This window comes from Hylobates moloch, unplaced genomic scaffold (assembly GCF_009828535.3).
Source record: "Hylobates moloch isolate HMO894 unplaced genomic scaffold, HMol_V3 SCAFFOLD_37, whole genome shotgun sequence".
Classification (NCBI taxonomy): Eukaryota; Metazoa; Chordata; class Mammalia; order Primates; family Hylobatidae; genus Hylobates; species Hylobates moloch.
In genome coordinates this window covers 1,941,402-1,965,401 of record NW_026652312.1, presented here as the reverse complement: position 1 = coordinate 1,965,401, position 24,000 = coordinate 1,941,402, and the positions used below count along the sequence as shown (strand labels likewise).

General features: G+C 39.0%; 1 protein-coding gene across 4 annotated transcripts in view; it reads right to left on the bottom strand.

Annotated features, from left to right (window-relative positions):
- LOC116463464 (platelet-derived growth factor C) overlaps nt 1–24,000 on the bottom strand; it is a 268,783-nt gene that overhangs the window by 204,464 nt on the left and 40,319 nt on the right. Inside the window, exon 1 of one of the 4 annotated variants that reach the window (XM_058434653.1) lies at nt 12,176–12,800. The exons of 1 other annotated variant lie outside the window; for it this stretch is intronic. In XM_058434653.1, the coding sequence (XP_058290636.1) occupies nt 12,176–12,293 (118 nt within the window). In that variant the 5' untranslated portion in view covers nt 12,294–12,800. Of the gene's footprint in view, nt 1–12,175; nt 12,801–24,000 lie in introns of those variants that run through there. 2 more of the 4 variants (XM_032146580.2, XM_032146582.2) reach the window with 2 other exon arrangements.

Genomic DNA, 24,000 nt, shown 5'->3' with positions numbered 1-24,000 from the left:
ATTATTTCGTTTCCTGTGCTTACTTCAATTTCCAAGTTTATTTCTAGCTCCCATTGCCACTAGTCATCACCATTAATGCGCAGCACAACATATTTTTATACATCCACCCACCCAACTCCCCTTTACTGAACCATTTTGGCACAATCATCATACCCAATTTCAGAGAAGGTAAATTAATATCCTAATGCAATAAAGTGGCTCTGCTAAAAGCAAGATAACTTGGATAGGACTTATTGCCCACTTCTCAAGTAAGACAAATAAATCTCACACTAAGGGGGTTATAATAGCAGTTTTATTACAAGACTGGCAGAGTGACAGTAACTATAAATCCTAACTGTTGTTAGATTTTTTTACTTTACATAGTTGTAGTTATGAGTCTACTCTTGTAAGCCAGAACAATTATTTTACAATTAGTTTAGACATGTCTGAGCCCAGAAGGAAAATTTCTATTTCAATCATCTTATTTTCCTTGAAAAGAACCTAATGATACCAGAAATCAGATCAATTCAATCTTCACACATGAGTTTCTAGCCATTTTTCAAAGTTGAAAAGCTTTATAAATGCAATTGCTCAGAATTGTAGGTACGCTTTCCAACTGCAATACAAAATAGCAATAATGGATTTCCACGCACTAGACAAAAACAAACAAATAAACAAAAAATAAGCTTGCAACCTCATTCTCAAGGTAGAACATGGTCACCATCCTATAAAACATAATACACACCCCTAAATTTGGACTGCAAATCTATCACTTAAACATCTAGTAAATGACCCAATTTGTTTACATGGCCCTGTAGCTTTTTATGGCCTTTCCATAAAGAAGTTATTACATCCATTCCCTTTATTTTGTTTAAGAGTGTTTGAATGAGCCCCAGAACCACAGGCTAGTTAAACAAGCCTTCCTTAGACGGACGTGGTCTCATATAATTCACCACTACCGGGGAAATTTTCAGAACAATGTTTGTAGTTTTGAAACACCACACATTCCTACACACCAAAAGTATTTCCAGCGCTTTATGCAGTTTTAAATGTTCGGCAGATATATTAAATAAGTCCTATTTTTCCATTTTTCCAAGTAAACTTGTGGCATTTACACTTCTTCCAGAAGATTTGCACCTCTGAGTTTTTGCTACGGTAGGTTGGCCACTCAGAAATGACTGCAAACAAAGATTGCAAGGGAAATGTAAAATCCAGACACCCTAATTGATTTCCTAGGATGTAAATGTTAGTTTTAAAAGGAAACCATTTTAAAGCTGTTAGTTTAATGGGGTGCCCAACCGATGCCTATTAAAAGTTATCAGTACAGATTAAAGATAAATTTTCCACCATGAAGCAAAAACTTCTTTAAAATAAGAATAGAGATGATTTAATTACTAATTTTTTCTTCGTTATCAAGGCTTAAAACCTCAAGACTGCTAATATTCTCAAGAAAACACAGATAAAAACCACTTTTTAAAGGGTTAGTATTTATCAATTAGGTACCTCGACTCAGCATCTCTCAGTAGCCTAGCCAGATTGTGACCTGGGAAATTGCGTGCTATTTTCAGATTGCTGCTTTTGAAAAAGACAGTTTTGACCACAGTGACTAACACAATGCAAAGATACAGTTGAAGCCATTTTATATATACATAACTGTTATATATATAAAAAACTATAAATTTGGGATATCTCTACAACTATGCATTTTGTTACTGACTTTACTTTTATTTCTAAACAAAAGTACATTATTTCTGGAGCTCTACATGAAAATGTATTGCCTCTACAATACAAGACACTAGACCTCACAGCATACTAGTGTTCTTATAACTTTAGATGCAGATATATACACACACACACACACACGTGTGTGTGTGTGTGTATATGTGTGTTCTTTTTCATTTATAGCTCCAGAAATAGTGAACTTTTGTTTAGAAATGAAAGTGAAATCAATAATAAAATGCATAGTTACAGATGTCACTGCTTATTGAAAACAAAGAATCCCCAATGCCTTTTATTATCTACAAAATTAACGTATTTCCAGCAGAGATCTGCCTCTAGGACACCCCATCTTAGGCTGTGGATGTACAGATCTATACTTTTCATACCAGCATTATCCAACTTTTTCCCTTGTTTTTATAGTATTCACAAAACCACCAACTACTATAAGAAATTCACCTAAATTTTATCCATCCTTTTAATGGGTAATCCAAAGGCAAAACACACTCTAGTAAGAGAGAGTCTTTAGTATGCTTCCATAGAGCAATCTGAAAACACTAATCATTACTGTGTTTTTCCTATGTTCTTTACAATTTGCACCCTGCCTGACATTAGATCTCAGGTTTAAAGTACAGTAAATTAGAAATGAACACTGCAGGTTTCCCCCTTTTCCCAGACCCAGCAAGAAATTTCCAGTAAGAGAAATGAATACTTCTGTCTTCTAATTTGTTCACATCTTACATTTTAAGCAAATGTTTCTTCTTAGCACATTGATTTTAAATATCATCTGCTACCATAGCAAAATAAATTATAAAGCTTTAATGACTCTCAATTTGCATTTCTAATCACCCTAGACTATGAATATATATGGCATTATGGGAAACAAGCTGTGATTTATTCCTCAGCAGAAAAAAAAAGATAATTATGACTACTTAAAAGACAGATGTCCTTATAAATACGCAGCAAAATAACTGCCAGAAACAACAGGAGATAAGTACCACGTAAGTCAAACTTCTGTTGTTAATGGTTTCTGATCTCTGTAGTGACTCAAAGGGCAGGTGCAATGGCCAACTGGGCATATTTAAGCACAGAAGTATATCTCTATCATGCAAACATTGAAATGCTTAAAATAGTATCCAATCATGAACAAGGATTTCCTAGAATGCAAATAGCATAGCTTCAAAAAATGGCATGGCATCAAGATAGTACATCCACCAAAAGACTTCAGTCATTTCAAATCTTTAAATACCACAAAATCTTTCCAGCATTTATATACACGGGACCCGAATGAACGTCAGTGGAAAAATGATGCAGATACTCAATGAAGTGTAACCTCACAGCAATTAATTTTCCACAAACTTGAGATCTTAAAAGTGTTAAAACTGTTTTCTTTGCCTGTGATGTAACAGCTTCATTACTTTAATTCAGTGTCCTCGAAGCTGCCTCCCTTTTATCCCAACTGCGGATCCTTCACCCAGCCTCATTCTGCATGCCATCCGTTTTGTGAATGAAGTGTGAAAATAGCTCTTTGTTTACATAAAGAAGGCAATATAGAGTAGTGTGGACACAGGCTCAGCTCAGGAGAGTGGAACTGAGGCTGCGCAGCCTGCCCTTCTAACCCGTTCACAACTTCCAAACATGCCTGATGACTGAAAAACATTCCAGCAACAAGTAGTTATCTGCACGCACCAAAGCAGAACTCTGCCACTGCCTGCCTGCTGAGAAAGGAACTGAATAGAAAGGGTTTTGATGGAATCTTAAACATGAAGACTTTTCTTTTTGTTCTGTTTGTTAACTGTCAACCCTGCAGGAAGTACACACGGCATCAGGGCCTTTGAATGCATAGGTCTAGGACATCTTTCCACTTTTTCTAGCCTCTCCTCACTCTCAACATTCTCGATGCTTCTTGTCTCTTGCCCATGATATATGCCTCTTCATGCCTCTATTCTTTTCTTCAGGCTGTTCCCTCAGCCTAGGATCCTTCCCTCTTTTTCCCCTCTCAGACCCGCTTCAAAACACATCACCTCCTCTGTGGGAACTTTTCTCCTTCAACTTCCCTTCCAGACAAAACCAACCACTTAGTAAATCAATAGAGGATTTTTGAAGTGAAATAAAGCACTCTGTGTTCCCACAGCACTTTGAGCACAAAACTAATAAACCATGAAGTAAAAGGAAGGATCTGCCATCCTCCAACCGAGTTTCTCAAAGGCAGGTCTGCATCTTCTTCTCTGCATATGCGGCACCTAGGGCAAAGCTCAGCAAAGAGCAGATGCTCATAAATATTTGCTGAATGAAAACAATGTTCTAATAAAACATTAGACCATTTAACTCATGAAGGAAGAGGCACGTGGCTCTGAGTCCTGGCTTGGAGTCAGACCAAGGTCCAAACATCTACCAGCTGTGGGACCTTAGCTAAGCTACTTAGCCAGTGAAGCCCTGGTGTTTTTCCTAATACCTCACGGAGAGTTTATAAGCTGCATACTATCTGCAAACATTGAGGACACATGTGGCACCTAACAGTCACTCCTGGAGAGTCATTATTAAGCAATGCAAAACTAGAAGCTTACTCAGAGCCCTTTAGACCCATCCAACCCCCTAAAATGCATCTAAATCCTGCTGCTCCCGGGTCCTTCCTGGCAGTTCTTATTGGTTTATCAGCACATAGTGTATATAATAGAAATGTAAATCCACATCCTTGCACTTATCATTAAACTGCCTTGTTCTGTTTGAGAATATTCATCTCCCTTAAGGAATCAGACCTCTACTTTGCCTCTGCCCAACAAACCCCAGCAACAACCCAGTACATACCTCAGTGGACTAAAAAACAACCCAACTACTATTCTAAAGAAAAAAAGCCGGCTGGGCGCAGTGGCTTACCTCTGCAATCCCAGCACATTGGGAGGCCAAGGTGGAAGGATCTCTTGAGCCTAGGAGTTCAAGACCAGCCTGGGCAACATAGTAAGACCCCCCCATCTCTAAAAATAAACACAAATATTAGTAGGGAGTGGTGGCACGCACCTGTAATCCCAGCTAATTGGGAGGCTGAAAAGGGAACATCACCTGAGCCTGGGGAGGTTAAGGCTGCAGTGAGCTGTGATCACACCACCGTACTCCAACCTGGGTGACAGAGTGAAACCGTGTCTCAAAAATAAAACAAAATAAAACAAATACAAAAGAGAAAAAGCTAAGTACACACAAAAAAATCATGGTTTGAAAACAAAAGAGGAATTAAGCAGAACAGCAAGAGAGCAAATTTAGTGAAGCCAGCCTGGCAAAGATAGTCTGGTGTGGAAACAGGGCAAATAACCATCCAGGGAGGAGCCTACTCAGTCACTAGGGGATGACAAAAAGTGACTTGAAGATGGCACATGCATTCTAATGACAAATCTGATGACAAATAAAATTAACAAAACTAAATTTACAATGCATTCCCATGAGGTAAAAGGAAAAATTAGCGAATGCGACCAAAAATATCACTTATAACAACTTGGCTTTAATTATAAATGTAGTTATTATAGTTCCTCTTTATAATTTTTAGCTCCCTTTGTTTTCAGATTTGGGAACTTTGCAAACCAAAAGTTTAAAAAGGTAAATTAATAATATTTTAGGCAAGCCATTCAAGTTTATAGCTATGAATTTATTTTCTGAGGGTCCTGACCAAAAAAAAAAGAAAAAAAGAAACTTGAACTTCTGAATAGAATATCCCATAGAATATAGTGTAAATAAAAGTTAAGGTCACTCACTGAATATATTTCAAAAATAATAGGTTATACTTTCTAGCATTCACTAAACATGTTTATTTATTCATTTTTATGGTACTTTTATCATTGAGATAAACTGTTAAATGAAATGTTAAAATTATTATCAAAAAGTTTCCTTGTGGAACCAAGCATGCCAATGTCAGCCATATTATTCATCACCATCGTTGAATAAACCAAAATATTAAAATACACATCCTTCAGCTATATACTTGCTTAAAGTAGGGTTCTAACATAATGGTAACCGTTATAAAGTTAGTATTTCCAGTTATTTGCCAATTTGTCAGATGCCTACAGAAATGGAAGTATCACTATATATATATACATAGTGATATATATATAACAGTACATATATAGTGATACTATATATAGTATATATAGTCATATATACAGTATATATATACTGATTTTATATATATATATACTGTTCCATTTGACTAATGTGATTATTATGAGATTGTTTCCCTTACTATTCCTGTAAATATTTCAGAAGCAGCAGATTCCTACCTCATCTCCCAATCTGAAAAGCACACAATCCACTAACATAATAAAGAAATGCTTTTATAAAAAGTATCTGAATTTTGAAACTAGGATTCCATTTGCCTAACTGGTTCTCACATAAGGAAAAATGTATCACCACATTAGCAATTTAATAGTGGCTGTCTAGTGGCCTTGACAAAGTCAAGTCAACTTCCGCTCTCTAGGCCTCAATCTGCACATCAGTGAGGATAAGCTCCTGGGGTCTTTCCAACTCTAACATTCCTCATACCACACATGTTGCTGAGTTCTAGCCTGTGCAAGTTATCCTTGAGCCACAGGTAAAATATAGAAAGTACACAGATTTTGGAGGCTTGTCATCTATGCAACATTTTCAAGAGTCCTTGGTCTGCATCACACAACAGTCCCCATCTTCAGAAAATATAAGGCTATGCACAGCAACGACACTTTTAAAAGAGTAACCAGTTCTAGGAAAACTATCCATTTACCTGGTACCTGCTCACTTGGTCGCATAATCTTTATCAACAGTAAAGCGTGGTACTCTGATTGGCACAACCATCGCTGCCAATACATGAACAAGCTATCTCCCCATTTAAGAAGTCAAGTAGTGTGCAAGCTCCAAGACCAAAAAGATATCTTAAAAGATGGCCTGTTGTTAGAGTTAACAGCATAGTCTTTCTTTAGTAAGATACTAACTACCTCCAGAACCTTTCAACAGATACTTATCGGGCACACTCTCTGCCATACCTGTCTCAGGTGCTGGAGTTCCTACAGGAAGTGATTCAAACAAGGTCCACGCTCTCAACGACTTAGATTTTATGGTGGGGGTGAGGGATGTCGGTAGATAATAAATTAATTAATTAATAAACAACAAGAATATTAAGGAGTATTAAGTACTACATAATTAATTAACCTTGACAAGACAGTGAGGGGTGGTTAATTTAGCTTTAGTGGTCAGAAAAACAACCTTTCTGAGGAAGTGAATCATTTAATCTAGATGATGGGAAGGTGTTATCCATGCAAGAGCAGCTGGTTAGTGTTAGCCAGAGAGGCAGGGGCAAATGACTGGAGGTTGCAATTGTATGCTGAGTGTGCCATGTCCACCTTTCCATCTCTCCCCTAGCCATAACCCTTGAGGAGCTAAAGCCAAAAGAGCTGCAGGAAGGGGGCTTGAAAGAAGCCATACCCCTTCCTTACTCCAGGTCCTTCAAGTCATGGGTCAGGCCTGAGCTGCCAAGCAGAGAGGAAAAAAGATAGAAGTTTTAACCCCAATATGAACTAAATTGTCCACAGCTAAAAGTGTCAAAATGCTTAACAATCAGTACGGCAGGAACACTGATTATCAGGACAGAGGCCAGCAGGGTTGCAGAAGTATCTTAGAGGACTTAAGCAGTACCAGGCATTGGAATTTCTGCTTCATCACGTGTTGGTCCATTTGTCTTACAGGAGTTGCACTAGTCTCTTCCCAATTCATTGGAAATATTTCAACATTTCAACATTTTGGTAATCAGTATGGTAACTGACACTGGTGCATACTAAATGATTATCAAATATTAGATGTCTCCTTAGGAGATTTAAAAAAAGGGAGATATGAAAAATAAAATCATAGCTGGAGGCAGTGGTGGTGAAAAATAATACACCATACAGATTGTTTACAACTGATCTTAGCCAAAAGATCAAGAAGCAACAGAGATTGCTTAATAAATGAGTTATATAGAGATTACATAGTTACACAGAGTTATATATTCTGATTATGTATAATGCTTCCAAATTAGAAACATGAAAATCAGAGTAAGTAAGGGACTTTATGACTTCTACCATTTTGGTTGATACAAATAGAAACCTAAGGGGAAAATTTCATCAGTCTTGGAAACTTTTTTTTTTTTTTTACTATGAATGTTATGAATGTTTTGATTTGTTATTACTTATTTAACATAGCACCTTATCATTAGAATTTTGTTTCCACAAAAGGTGCAAAAGTTTATAGATAAAACTTAGAATCTTACCAGTCTAAAGCTTGAAAAAAAAAAACATGAGGTGGAAGCTAATATACAGAAGATATTTAAGAAATAAGTTTCAGGAAGGGTGAAATAGGAGTAGACAAAGCTAAGGTTTCCGTGCCTGAGACAGAGCTAAAGGTCATAGAAGAGATGGCAGCACTGAGGGAAGTTTAGTGTCCAATCCCATCCTCTATTTACAACTATTTAACAAATGATATATTAATCCCTGAGGCTTCCTACAAACCTCTGTACTTTCTAAACACTTTTTAGTGGTAAAAGCAAAGTATATCATCCATCCAATATCTATGATTACAGTTGATATGGAAGAAAAATTACCACATAATAGAGCTTTTTAATCATCTACTGTGAAAAGACAAAATTCATCATTACATAATGGCACTGTACTTGTTCAACTTCCTCAACTATTTCAAACAGCAGAGAACCGGGAGGAAGTTTTTTCTTTTTTTTTTTTTTTTTTTTGTAAAAAAGCCTTTAAACAACAAAAATAAATGTCACAGAGGTCACGCAATAAAACTTACAGGGAAACTTACAGGAAAGTCCCTTTAGTCTGCAGTTAGAGCCTATTTACTCTTGGACACTGTTCTAAATATTGTGGTTATCTGTTTTCGATAAAACAGAGATTTAAAGCTGCCACCTACAAATGATGGTGAGGGGACTGGGCACCTTTTTTAATTTTCCATTTTTAATTTAAATTTTGTTAGATACAGGTGCATTGACAGTAGGAAGAGAAAGCTGGTACTGATAAAAAGAGACGGAAAATCCATAAACACAAGATACAGGCAAAAGGGCACGACCAACAGACCAAAGTAAATTGCCCCACATGCCACAAAAGCCCTTGAGAAAAAGAACACATACAATAACTGATGTTCATAAGACCAACCGTAGTGAATAGCGGCATATTCCAAATCGAAATTCAGAACGGCTAAAGAAAATGAGAAAAAATGGTACGCATGCTCTTGATCTATGAGTAAACTAAAAATCACTCACCAACAACACAGGTAGAAGAGGCATTCCTCCACCAACAACTTTGTCATTGACATCTCTTCGTGCTGTATGCAACAGACAAACTAGGTTTTGTTTTGTTCCTGAATGTATGATTCTTTCTGCTACAACTCAGAAGCACCTTCCCAGAACTTAATCATTCCACAATAGGCATTCTCATCTAAAACCAGTGTGCACAAAATACAAGTATTTTTCACCATGGTCATATACCAAGTATACAGGCCAGACACCCTCCAAGCAAGTCAATGTTATCTTGTAATCTCTTTCCTCAAGTTAAACCTGAAGACTCTTGTTTTCATATGTGAGACAGGGTGAGAAGTAAGGTTAAAAATTAAGTATAGTATATGAAGTCGACTTATAATATTAGAAGATAAAACTGTTTGTACAGTAAAAGTGGCAAGAATTGCAATCCAATGGTAGGTCAAAAACCAGACACCTAACAATAGTGTAAACGACACTAACCCTTCAAAGCTAATTCTGAACCATGTCCACATGATCCAGTCTAAATCCATGTATGCAGCATTGGCTATAGCAATCAATTTCCAATTCTACCTCCTCTTGAAACACCAAGTTAACATTAAAACTGAGCAGCCCGAGGTACCTGATTGAGTAAACACCATTAGGGACTTTAGAATACTCAAGAAAAGAGAGTATCATGAGGAGGGGTCCTTGGAGACAAGAATGAGCTGCTATAGTCATAATATATCAATTTGGACATTTCAGAGTTAGAGAAGACCTTTCACAAAACGATGCAATGCACAAACTGGGCCAATGGGATCTTCTACATGATATCCTCAAGGAGGGTTCATATTTACAGGACTGTACAACTGTCAAAATTGAGACAGCAACAGGGCAATCAAAATTCAATCATAATTCAGTATGTGGGCAAAAGATTACCCACGTAATGGAAAATCTGAAAGTCAAAAAGAAGAAGAAGTAGAAGTAGTAGTAGTAACGGTAATGGTAGTAGCTCTAACAAATCTGGTTACATTCCAGGAGAATCTTCTTCAGCACCCACCTGTTATCCTCAAATCTTGAAACTTTGACGTATAAAAATCAACCTGAGCATGTGCAAGAAAACAGCTCTATATTGCCCCCTAGTGCTGGCCAGTGCCACTTCTCCTTGGGCTAAAAACTACAAGTAGTTCCTCTACTTCTAGTTACTTCCTGCTGCCATCCTTAACATAGACCAACCCCAAAATATAGCCCAATCCTCTACCCACAGATTAAGAAACAAGCAGCAATTTTTAGCATTATGCGTCTTAGGAATGGAAATAGCCCAGCCTCAGATGGCAACAGAATGTGTGTGGCCTGGCTTAATGAACTCACCTCTCCTGAAGGTGTGAATTTACTTGGATAAAGTGGCCTATGACCACATGCTGCATGACAGCTCTGGGCCCCTTACAAAGTGATGAGAGCATGTGGAACACAAGAGAGAACTAAAAGGAAAGGACAAAGAGAAGCATAGTTTAGCAAAGAGATTCGGGGAGATGCCAAGAGTGGCTTGATAAGACAAGGCAATAGGAGAAATGATATGGGACAGGAACAATAAAAAACAGAAGCCAGGAAGCCAGGAATATTGTTCATTGTTGTCATTATGGAGGAGCTTGTCTAGTAAGAAGCAATATTTTGAACTGGACAATTATTTTACATAAGAAAGAACAAAGGTTGGTCTGATCTGTTTCCTGCACGGGTACAGCTGGTGCTGTGGCTCCTTTGATCACTTTCCCCCAGTCCTCTGCAGCTACTGTGATTAGAGATAGATCCTTAGGCTGCCCTTTGATCAGCAGCTCAAGGAGCCTGCAGGTGCCATGTGGCATCACATTAGCAAGTTGTAAGAAGCACCACACTAGTATTAGCTGATAAATGTGATACTATGTCTTGCTGCGCAACAGCAAATACAAATAACGTTTGCGAAAGTCCGCAGAATCCTTATTTTATCTATTTTTATACCCTAAAACTTTCTGTGCTTTCTTAAACATGAGCACTTCATAGAGTTTAAATTCAAAGTTGAAGCCTTGGAACACCCCAATATGAAAAGGAAAAAAAATCACTGTGACTTAAAACTGTAGCACATCCCATTTTAATTTTGTAGGTATGCCACTTGTGTTCATTTTGCATGGTTAATGAAGTGACAGAATCCTTGCATTCTGAATAGATGATATACAAAGCAGTAAAAACATGTATATTCCTTTTCAAATAACAGTAAGAGCCACCACTTGTAAACAGGGCGTTAAATATTCCAATTTTAGACAGCCTACATGAACACTGTGGTTTCATGTGCAGTATAAAATTTCTATTTACAAAGTATTCTCAAAAATGACTTCATAATGGTAGATGAAGAGAAAAAGAGTTTAGAAATTGAATGATGTAAATCATATGGGTTCAGAGGCTAAGCAAATTACACACCCTGAAGCTGCCCTGGCTTTATGAAAGGAGCCTTTCTCCAGCTCTGTGCAATCCCAGCCCAAGGGAACTTGCATCTGAGAGTTTTCTAAACATTTCAGGTACACTTGAAAGCTGAAAGTAATTCTCATTTCCTATGCAGGATTAAGTCGTTTCCAGCACACACAAAATAGCAGTCATTCACCAACACATACAAAAACACACCACCAGAAAGGTAAGGACTTCAGAGTGCAAAGGCAAGTTTAAAAAACAAAAAATAGGGAGCAAGAGAAATACACTTTTTAATTCCTCTAAAAACGACCACACAGCCTCTTGACCTCTATATTTCCTATCTACTCATTGATTAATTGATGACTTCGACCTAGAGTGCTTCAATTAATGCGGCTGATACATTTCCTGACCGACTCCCGTCGCCCTCCCCAAATCTGAGTAAAGTCAAATATGCCAAGGCTCATTCATTTTGGATTCGTTTTCAGAAGAAGTTCTTGAACTTCTAACTCTGGCAATGAGCGAACCTGCAATGTGCATTTGAAATGACGTTCACAATCGCTCCCAGAATGTCCTCACTCTGCAGTGGCACTCACGTTGCCCTCTTGGAGCTTTGTGGCAGCTCCCGAAGTTGCAAACTACACTTAACCTTTAACAGTCCATGCCAATTAACGGAGCGCGTATTTGCATGTAAAGAGAGACCAAAGATACCTTCACAGTCTGGTATACATCACATACCAACGCACAATGCCAACGTTAACACACATAGCGAGAAACAAGCAGGGGGAGACTGGGGGAAAGACTCACCGTTCTGTTCCTTGTTGCTGGAGAACTGGAATTTACTACTCAGGTTGGATTCCGCCTGAGTCCCCTGTCTCTGGCCGGCCAGGGCAGATGTCAGCAGGAGAAGCCCGAAGAGGCTCATTTGGCTGACTGGGGTGAGAGCTCACTCACGGCGGGCACTTTGGAAGCAGCGACTCCCGAGTCTCTTTCACCACCGCCAGGGGAAGGCTGCACTGGGGTGGAAGCGCCGAGCCTGCTCTGGCAGCAGAGAATCGCAGGGTAGTTTCCACATAATCCCATCCAAAACTTTTTCCTAGAGCCCTCTTCTGTGTCTCCACTTTTTGAAAAGGATCAAAGCAAAACCTGGACCTGAACCAGTTTCCCAAGGTTTAAACAAATCCTGAGCTGTGGCGAAGTGGTGGGGGTGGGGGTGAAGGCGAGGGAGGAATGAGGGGGTGGGGACGCGGGGGAGCGGCGAGAAGTCACCAGCAAGTTGCTGGGAGCACCTGTCAGTTCGGGGGACAGGACAGAGGCGAAAACTCAAGGGTTGCCCGCAGCCAGACTGGAAGCCAAGTCGGCGGCGAGCAGTTTCTGATCCATAACAAAGCTGCCAATAGATGCGGCTCTCCGGGCGCCCCTCTCCCCCGCCCCACCCCCCACCCCCGAAGGGGGAGGGGGAAGAAACAAGGCGAGGGCGCCGCGGCGGGTCCCACGGGCCGGGGCGCCGGAGCGGGGCCGGGGGGCTCGGGGCCGAGGCCGGCCCGGGCGCAGGCGGAGAGAGGCCGCGGGGCTCCCGCTCCCCAGCCCGGAGCGCAGTTGGCGCCGGGTCCGGAGCGCCGCAGCACGGATTCCGGCACCTGGCTTGAGTTTTCCGCGACCAAAGTTCACCTTGTTCGGGCTCGTCCCCCGCTCCTCAAAGCCTGGGGCAGTTCGACTGCTCGGGGTCACCGCGGGGCTCTGGTCGTTCCCCGTCCCCTCCCCCAACGCCTCGGGCTCCGCGCTAACCTCGGGGCTCGGCGCGGCGTCTCCGCACGGGGTGAAGAGGGAAGGCCAGGGCGGCCGGGAGGATCCGGCTTGTCCCCTCCCCTTCTCTACCTTCCCCCCGCCGGGCGGCAGACAGGAGGTGGGGGCCGTGGGCCGAGCCCGGGCGGAGCGCGCGGCTGGCGAGCGGGGGAGGCTCAGCGGCTCTCCCGCAGGCGGCCGATGGGGCGGGCGGGGGTCGGCGCCTCTGGGAGGGGAAGCCCTGGGACGCGTCCGCGCGAGCGGGCTTGGCCGCCCACTGGCTGTCAACAGGTGCTGCGCAGACAGGGGGTGCTGCGGGACTCGCTGTGGGCAAGACCCCGGTGGCCCAGGCGAGGAACGAGGCCAAGGCAGCCCCTGCTTTCCCTTCCACGGAACACCTCTAACCCCAAATACAGAGCACGATGGGTGGTGAAGGGTGCTGCAGAATTAAGAAGTGGGAAAGAACTTCCTGCAGCTCTCCTTCTCCCGCCCCCAGTCGCCTGACTTGTCATTAGTTTCCAAGAGGGATCCCCACTCCCTAAGGTCTTTGCTAGGACCCTTGGCCAGAGTTTCAGAACAGAAAGAAGAAGGGAAATGAATTCAAAGGTTTTCCTCCAATTTCCAGCTCCCTAAAGCAGGACAGATAAAGCAAAAGTAAAGGCAGCCAAAATAATAACATTCATTTAACAAGTACTGTATTTACTGAATGCCTACTATGTGTCGGGCTTTGTTTAGAGGTTGGAGCCGTAGCAGTGAAAACAGACAAAAGTCCCTGCCCTCCCGAAGCATACATAGTAGTTGGGCAGCATTAAGCTAGTAGCAAGCTCTTCTGAGAATGGTGTCTAAGGGACTCAGAATGATCCTGCAACCTTGGACTTTCCTACAATACAGCTTCTAACAAAACTAAGCTGCCCTGAACCCCTGGTGATAGAATTGTTGACATTTACACCAAAAAGGTCGAGAAAGAACCGAAATCTGTACGTGGCTTGTGTTCAGGCTGACTTGGAGAGAGAGGCTGATGCTTTAAGACCTAAAGTTCTTATGAGGTAGTCTGAAATGAAACACACATGCCAAGCAGGGCTTATGGTGGTTCCATGTCTGCTAAATGTGTCTGTGACAGGATCCAACGTGCTTTCTTTGTGGAGAAGCAGAAAATCATTGTGAATGTGTTAAAGGCACAAGGAGAGTCAGAAAATTGAATTTTAAAATGAAGCTATTTTTGAGTAATAAAATGAAAACAAGCAAGTGCCATGGCAGGCAAATCAGCAATATCACCCAACTTCTTGTGAAAAAAAAGTCAATGCAAACAATTCGACCATCAAGAACACTTGGGCTGGAACAGAAAAGCAAAATAGCAATGTCCCTGAAACTAAGGAGTGGCATTTGGGCAAGCACATATTCTTACTGGACCAAACCAGGAGCTGATCCTTCTTCAGTGGTGATGAAAATGCCAAGCCCTCTTTTTATACTGGAACACCAACTGGGGCCAACCAACCAGACCTTTCTGCTTAGAATATCCTAGTCTTGTTTTTCCCTTTTTGAAACCTTTGAAAACTTCACCCATCTGTCTCATTCTCGAAAATTTCACCCACCTGTCTCATTCATTCATTCTTATCCCTTTACCACTTCTATCTACAGAGTACTAAATATACACTAAAGGCAAATGAGGCCTAATCTTTGACTTTAAGGAATTTACAGTTTAGTGGATAGAAGATTTTTTTATCAAGTATGGTATTTTACTCGAGTTAGCAACTCCACAACACCAGTGTGACTCCATATTTGCATAATATATTCCAAAAATATTTTGCAAATTTGTGAGGGTGAAGGGTTATTCCCAATTTTAATAACATAATGGACTTAAATAAAAGGCATGCCTTATGAATCCATTGTAATCTATTTTTCATAAAATTCATTATTCTCCAGTTTTTCTAATTTTGTAAGTTTAGTTTTCTAATCGGCATTTCTCTAAATGAAGTTGTTATATGTCCATATAGTTGAGTTTCCTGACCACCCACATAGACGGTGTGTGTGTGTGTGTGTGTGTGTGTGTGTGTGTGTGTGTGTCTGCAAATGTAATCCATTTGCTCTCAGGAGATTGGAAGGGTGATGACTACTCTTTATTTTGTATCATTTCATATTGGCTAGAATAGTGCTTGGCACAGGGGGATAATAAATAAACACTCTTGACTGACTGACAGGTTTCTTTATTGGAGTCACTTACATTCTCCCTGGAATTTCAGCGCAATAGTTGTATTTGAAAAGTTACAGATGATCTAGAATAATACTCTACCTCTGTGTTTCACCTCATCCATATTCTACAGATTGATTTGACAATCGCCTTATAAATAAAGTCAGACAGGTGTTCCTGAATGACCCCTAGACAAAATCACATCCACATTGGCCAATTTCCTTTCAATGTACTTGCATTGTCATTTCTTGAACTGCTCTTGCCCTTGACGTAGTTGATTCTTTTAACACATTATCCTCTGCCTGTCTTCCTGCTCTATTTTGCTTGTTAACCTTTTCTAGAAAAATGAAATCTTTGCATTGAAAGTAAATTTTATATAATCCAGAGTCTGTGCAATTACTAAACAATATATTTTAAATGAATATGGCTTTGTTTTGGCCAAAGGCATTTTCCTTGATGAAAGGCATCTGTTCCGCCAACCAAGAGAAAATAATTTCAAACATTCTTTGTGGTTTTCATGTTTTCTTAAACCTTAAGAAGGAGTGCCCATTGCTGCTGCATGCATGAAGAGTATTACATACAAATTCTTATTAAAGTATACACTTGGTGGTTAACAATGATAATTTGGGGGAGGGGGGGTCACTACTAAATTTTTTTAAGTGAAATCAGATTTTAAAGCAACCTACTCCTTTAGTTAGTCACTTAACACTCAAAGGGGCGGGAACCATGGGGACATATTTTTGCCACTAAAAGAAACATATCTACTTTTTCCTGCTCTTTATTTTTCTGTTTTGATCCTAACACACACACACACACGTGCATGCACACACACACAGAGGCATATGTGCGAAGTTATTTTAAGACTTTTCCTAGAACTTTTCAGTATTTTAGTGGCAGATAATTGAGCATGAATTCCTGAAGTTCAGAAAGCTTTGTTCTACCTAAATACTGATTGTGTTTTGAGAATGGCTGACAAGCAACGATTTTATATATATATATATAAAAGGCAGGGCTGGGGATATCATTAGTAGGCAAAGTAAATGTCCACAGACCACAGCAGGAATAAAGACTCTGTTAGGAAAAAAATAAATAAATAAATAAATAAATGAAGTCAGTAGTCTGTCTTAGAGTCATCCTCTTCTCTTTCCACTTTTCCCACTACCTCATCTTGAGAAATACGACCTTGCTATCTCCAGGTTACGAAGATATATATCAATATTCTGTTTTTCCAACCAAGAAATGAGACACTTTTCATTACATTTTATTCTTCTAGCATCAGGTAGCTTTTACCTCCCCAGTGTATCAACTGCTAATCTGAAAAGGGTTTACCTGCTGTGGCTGAGGGTAGAGGGTTTTGCTAAGGCTCTGCTCTAGAAAAAGATGCACTTTGTGATTCTGACTTTCCTGGGGAATGGATTTGGAAGATGGAGAGTTAAGAGAAGTGTGGACTGCGGAAATGGACTTTAGTTGGCTCTCTGTGGCCTTTCCCTTTGAAGTAAAGCTGCTATTTCCTTATTGAAATCATGGCTTAGTATGCATAGATTTTTCCAAAATCTTAGAAGTGTTTGTCTGATTCAGAACTCAGAGGGAGTAACTAGCCAGAAACAGCCCCAAAGAAAGAGAAGCCCTAGTAACCTTTGAACCACCACAACAAAAGATCATTTCACTAGGAGATGGGAGGTCAGGGACTTAGTCTGGCTTTACCACTAATAAACAGTACAACCTTGATCTAGAAATCCTCTCTTCCCCTCAGTTTCCTTTTCCTTACATGAGGAATTGCCACTGGCTTCTGTCTTGATCCCTCTACTGCTTTAGAAATTCTCTGAGCTATTATAGATAATGATGGCAAGACTTTTTCATCTTCAGTGTGTTTCTGTGATAATAAATTACTAGCACAAGTTTCCTAGCCTCATATCAGAGGTGTCTTCGTGGCTGGCAAAAGAGATAATGAACAGGTGCTTCTTTCTAAACTTGCTCAACTAGAGCAGTACTATTGTATCTGTTATTGCCATGGTTTGAAAAAAGAAGTTCTAATGGTAATCAAAAAGAAGAGGGGAAAGAGTTTGGAAATCACTGGCTAGGGCAAGTATACAGGAATATCATGGAATTCAAGGAAACCAAATAAATCCCCAGGCCTTCAATAGGTGCAGGTATTCATATTTTACTTTTCAATATTTGGTTGGTATCATGCTAACAGCCTCAAAAGAGGCAAAGTGCAGTCCTAAGCGGAGTGTCAAGGTAAAAAGAAATAGCTAGTGTACATAACTGAGTTGTAAACACTAAGGAAATAATATTGTTGTTAGCCAAGAACAGATGGCCAAACTCATACTGTTCTATTCAGTCACACTGGTGGAATGTGAAACAATCTGGAGAGCAAGGGGTATCCCCTAAAATCATGGACAGCAACACTATGTTTGGCCATATCTTAGAGTCAATAAGGTGTCATTTTTCTCTCTCTTGAAATCATTTGTAGGATATGAAAGCTGTTGTCCCCATTGTGACAAATCATAGTAAAGAGGTCAAGACACAGCTACACACCCTCCTTTCTCAAATAGTGACCTTGTTATTTCAAAGGTCATGGGAGAAGGAGCCTTTCACTTTGAGATCATTGTTTCAAATGCAGTCCTTTCCTTGGCTACTAGCCTTTGTAAAAGAGGTGGATAGTCTCAGCCCACTACTTATTAGTGAACATCAAAAAGTATTGCTGGCTGGCCAGAAGAAAGGAAAATATGGCTTAACTAATCTAATATTAAAAGTATCCTCAACTGCTTTTGAAGTTCAAGATAGATCAAGAGACCCCCCTTTCTGATTATTACTATTTGCTTTCCATATCATCTTTGCAGTAATAAACCTGCTTGTTTTCTTTTAAAGCAGACTTGCAACACTCTTAAGGGATCATTTTCTTTTCCCAAAATTTGTTTTTATCAGCACAATTTCCCTTTGTGTTTCCCTCATCCTCTGTACCAGTTTCTCTTCTTTCTCATCATCTAAACCTTCTTTGAATTGTCCTACAAGAAATTAGGAGGGGAAAAAGTCATGTTTTCCTCTTGCAGGCTACTCCAAAAGATTTATAGTCATACAAAGGCAAACCAAGGAAAATTAAAATGAGGGGAGAATTATTTTTGCTTAAATTTATTTTTAAAAGCACCTACTATGTCCCAGGAACTGTAGATTCATTAAGATATATTAATATTTTCTCATTTAATCTTCCAACTTCTCCTTTAAGGAAGGTCATAGGTTTCCCATTTTACTGCAGAGAAACTGAACCTTAAAAATGGTATTACTTTTCCCAGAGTGACAATATTAATGACAGGTAGAGTTAATATTTAACTCCAGGTCTTCTCCTTTTACTCTTTTTCAATTTGACACCTTTAAGCCCTGGACTTTGGACAAAAACTTCTTACCTGAAGCTTTCTTACATTTCTCTTCTAAGTTTTCTTCACAATGACTGAATGTCTTCCCCTATGTTTAACCTGAGGTGTTCAAGAATACTAGTACAACATTACACAGCTATCTGACTGGACAGCCTAAATAAAATGTTTGAGTCAAAATGAATATGGGTTACCCGAGGCAATGATAGTGACTAAGGCCTCGGGCAGCCAGCCTTGGGGTTGAAGCCCACCCAAGGCGTGGGCTAGCAGGAGTATCCTGTTTATCCCGGCCAACATTAGTCATCTGGCCAATGCCTAAGCCTAGACCATCTGTAGGCAGTTATTTCAAAGAATCTATCTCCTTGTCTTTGAGGACAAAGGGAATGAATTATCATTCCTCTTTTTCAACTCATGATTGCTACTGAATTGAAGCATCATGGCTAGGAAGAAATACACTGTCTTCCCAGTTACTCCCTTTGAAGAATCAATTTGTGATTAGCTATAGATGTCAGAATCTAGACCTCTCTTATATATATAATTCCTATAGACATCCTTCCACATGTTTCTAATTTAAAATACTCAGTCCAAGAGTTTTTTAAGTGGCATGGTGAGGCAAATTTGCATCCCTATTGATAATTTTACAAAGGTATTTTAGATTAGTTGGAGTTATTCAAAGCACAAAGACTGCTGCATGAACGGACTAGTGACTTGTTAAGCCCTCAGGCAAGCAAAAGTCTTCAATTGAAATTCTAATTCCATAGATACATTCCATTTGTATTTGAAGGAGTATACCATATGAAAAGACCCTATGGTGCCATTTTTGTCCCACTGGACAGCGAGTGGAAAAAATTCTTTACATTTCTTTCCTTCATAAATGGCTTTTAAAACACATGTAAAACTAAATAGAAAAATGTGGACACAGCTAATTGCCATAGCTCCTATTATTCATTTTTATTGAGGTAAATTATTATGTACTATGCATCAGTAAAAATGGTACTTTAGGAAGTCAATGCACTTCTTAATATTCTTTCTTTCTGCCTACCTGGATTTCCATCAGAAGATTATTATCACTGTATACACCCACATCCAGCATGCCTAACCTTGCTAATGGGAAGAAATTTCTCATTTTTCAGAATCTATTTAGTCTGGTATACAAATTAACTATTGCCTGGTCTGGGAATACAGTAGCCTGCCTACTTTCATTTAATATCTTATGGATCTATCACATTTTTAACTCCTTTTACTGAAATGTTCACAATGAACTACTCTAGAAAGGGAATCCTATACTGCATATTAAACAATTGATAAATTGACTACAAAAACTCTGAGTAGATACTAATAGAATTTCCCATTTTTAACATGAAAAACTGAGCCACAGAGAGGTTTTTTGGCTTACCCAAGGTCCCACAGTTCATAAGTATTGAAGCCTGACTTGGAGTTCAGATAACTGGTTTTAGAACTGGCACTTTGAAGCATCATGTTTGCATTGCCTCATGTCATCTAGCAAGTGATAAATATACCGTGCCTTAAAAAACACATTTCAAACTTATTAAGTATACATTTATATTAAGCATTTGGTGTTTATTTTATGACTCCACACAATTCTAGTCCTAAATATGTAACTTAAAATTCTATGGCCAACCACAAAAAATAAATCATAGTGATTTTGTCTGATATCAAAAGAACGATGCCTCAAGCATACAGGAAACAGGCGTTCTGTCAATGAAAACGTCGCAATACTGTATCTTGATTGAATACTATTTTTAGTGGGTCTAGAAATGAAAAATTAATCTTCTGAAACCATGTGAAGGAAAAATGATTATATGGTGCCCTTTTTTAGGAATAAAACCTTGCCATAAAATCACCATTAAAGTGTTGCTGGTTCTGACAACTTATGATGAAGGAAACAAAAAAGGTGTATTCAAATAAGTTTCTGAAGGACAATAACAGGAAAAATCAAAGTTAGTGCGATGACTGGCTATTTTCTTGGTGAAGGTGAGATTGTAAGGGGGAGGCAGTTCTGTTACTACTAACCTTGAGAGTGTCTTGAACTTTATCAAAATAGCTATTTGTCAGAAACCTTAAAGCAAGCTGTTGAGCCCAAGAAGTTACAATGGAAGTAAAAATGCATTATTGTTGCCCTCACCATTTCTCCTGCTTATTTTTGCACATCCAATCAATCTGCATTTGCTTCTTCCCATGTTAAGTATACACCCTATCTTCTCCCATGATCTATCTATTCCTTGCACAAAGGCCTCCCAACTGCTTTCTACCTAGGCCACTTTTATGCTTCTCCAAACTGTCATCAGATTATCAGCTTGATCTAGTTAAAACAAAAACCTGATCAGGATCCCCTACTCCAAAGTTTTCAGTCTTCCTTTGCCTGCAGAATAACATCTATACTCCTAGCAATGATCTGCTCGTCCTTAAGTGCCCAAATCTCACACTCTGTGAGTGTCTTGTAGTTTCCTGACATACTGCAACTTACATGTTCCTACTTAGTTTCTGCATCGTTTCTTATGCTCCTTCCACAAGGATGCTTAACCCAATATATTATGTGAGTCTATTCTATTTTGCTATTTTTTTTTCTTTTTAGAGTCTCACTCTGTTGCCTAAGCTGGAGTGCAGTGGTATGATCTGGGCTCCCTGACTGGAACCTCTGCCACCGGGTTCAAGTGTTTCTAATGCCTCAGCCACTGGAGTAGCTGGGATTACAGGCCTGTGCCACCACACCCGGTTAGCTTTTTTATTTTTAGTAGAGATGAGGTTTCACCATGTTGGACAGGCTGGTCTCAAACTTGTGGCTTCAAGTGATCTGCCTGCATTGGCCTCCCTAAGAGCTGGGATTACAGGCGTGATCCACTGCACCTGACTCTATTTTGCTTTTTATTCATCTTCTTTTTCCCAGCACTTAACACATTATACTTATCAAATAATAATTGCTAAGTCTCCCCATGTGCCAGGTACAGTCCTAAGGACTTCATGTATATTCACTGCTTTATTCTCACAATAAACATATGAAATAGATATTATAAAATCATAATAGTTTTATAGAGGAGGAAAGTGAGCTACTGAGGGCTAAGCCTTTCATTTATGACCATGCAAGTGGTAAGTGGCAGAATTGGGTTTTTAGCTTGTGTAGTTCATGCACTTGACCATTACGTCACTCTGCCTCATGTAACAGAAGGTGTTCAACTAGTATTTGGAGGCAGTGTAGACTCCCAGCCAAGATCCAAGCACTGGAGTCAGACATAGAAGCTAACATCTTAGCCCCTTACCTAAACTGAGGAAACAAATACCGGCAATCATATTCCCAGCATGAGACCCACCATCACTACAAACTGATAATAACAGAATCTACTTCAGTTATAATAAGAATTAAATGAGACAAAGTGTGTGAAGCCTTTGACACAATGACCTGTGTGTTTTAAACACGCAGAACACGTAATGGATTATGTAATTGTATTTTTTTAAATTAGGAGATAAACTTTTTTCTGTTTTAACATTTCTGAAATTCAGATAGCTTACATTCAACGTAAGAAGAAACTTAACAACCATTTTTTTTCTTCCCAAAAGGCTATTTTAATTAAATGGGGAATTTTATAAGCAATGGTATCTTAAAGTCAATATAATAATAAATAATTATTTTTACTAAATAAAGAAGTCTTTTTCTATAGTCCATCCTATTTTTTGCCATCACAATACCAGGATAAGTCTCTTTTAGCCTTCTAAAAATTTTGTATGCCAATCCTCAACCTCACTGGCCAATATTATGGTTATATTTTATAGTTTTGCTGATACACCTCCCTGCAATTGATTATAAAATCTTTTGACAGCAGAAATTTTCCTTTCCTCTGTTTGTTTTAATCTGCCAAACGTCTCTCCTCCTCCTCCTCACTCCAGTGTCGGATATTGTATATGTGGTGCTCCATGTATAACATGCACTTTAATTATTTTTTGAGTGAAATTAACAAAAATATGAAGTCACCAAAATGCAGATATACCCACGCTAAATCTTCATGGAAGAAAAATAGAAGGAAGAGCAGCAACATCTGACATAATTAGGGTGACTGGAGCCATGTGGAGCTCATTTTCTTGCTTGGCTGTCAGTCAAAGTTGGGAATCTTGTAAAAGGAAGCTCTAAATTATGGAAAACAGCAGTCAAGCTGTACTGAACCTCTAAGCTCACACATAAGTGAAAATTATGCATATAACTCCATTTTTTGGGTGGATGGGAAAGAGGATCAAGTAGATACTTTCCAAAATGGAAGCAATGCTGTGTTTGTCTTTTCATAAATACTGTGTTAACATTCATTCCAATATTACAAGATTATTTCTCAGGACTGGCAAACAGCCCATGCTCATATTGTCCGACTGGTTTAAATAGAGTTAATTCTTTTTGATAGAGAAATCTTACATAGCAGATGGTTCACAAGTCTCTGTCTATTTAGTAACCAATCTGTCATATCCAAGATGTCATCATTTTGGAAAATAACTTCTATGAAAGTATCTTCTTCATGTTTTGAAAATACGACATCAAATATAATTTTTTTATTATTTTTGAAGTTTGCATGTTACAGTTTAAAATGTATATTTGTGTGTGAATGTGGTCTATAAGTAATTGATGCCTATAGCTGCCTGGACAGAAGAAATTTTAAGAGCCACCAAGCTCACGTGGGATATGTTGCGATTTTATGACTATTCATACTTAAAGTAAATTAGTTAAATGACAATTTATTTTACATTTCATGTGCTTTTAGAAATTACTTTTACTATGAAATTAGACTTCAGATCTGAGTTAATGTCAAAAAAATAGAAAAAGTGCTATGGGATGAACCAAACATGCCACTTCTTTTCCCTATCTGGCAATAATTTATTATTTTGATATATTGATATTTTATTCTACTGAATAAATTCATTGCACGGTAGTAAAAACTACATTAATGAGCTCAGATAAAATATAACTACTTAATGACTTTTCAAGCTCATAAACATTTATTCTATGTAGCATGATATAAAATACTGGTTATGATGATATTTTTCTTATCCCTTAGTAAGTTTCATCTGATACATTTTATATGCAGAAATGACACATTTGCAGCTGACATGGTATGGAGTTTTTACACTACTCCATTTAAATGTCCCTCATGAATTGATCAGGCAGAAAGCTTCATAGGGAAAAGCTAGCACATATTTTTTAAGTGGGAGTGAGTTTTCACTAGTAATATAATTTTGAAAGTTCAAAAAATGTTTCAAAACATATCAATTGTTGGTTCAAAACAATGGAC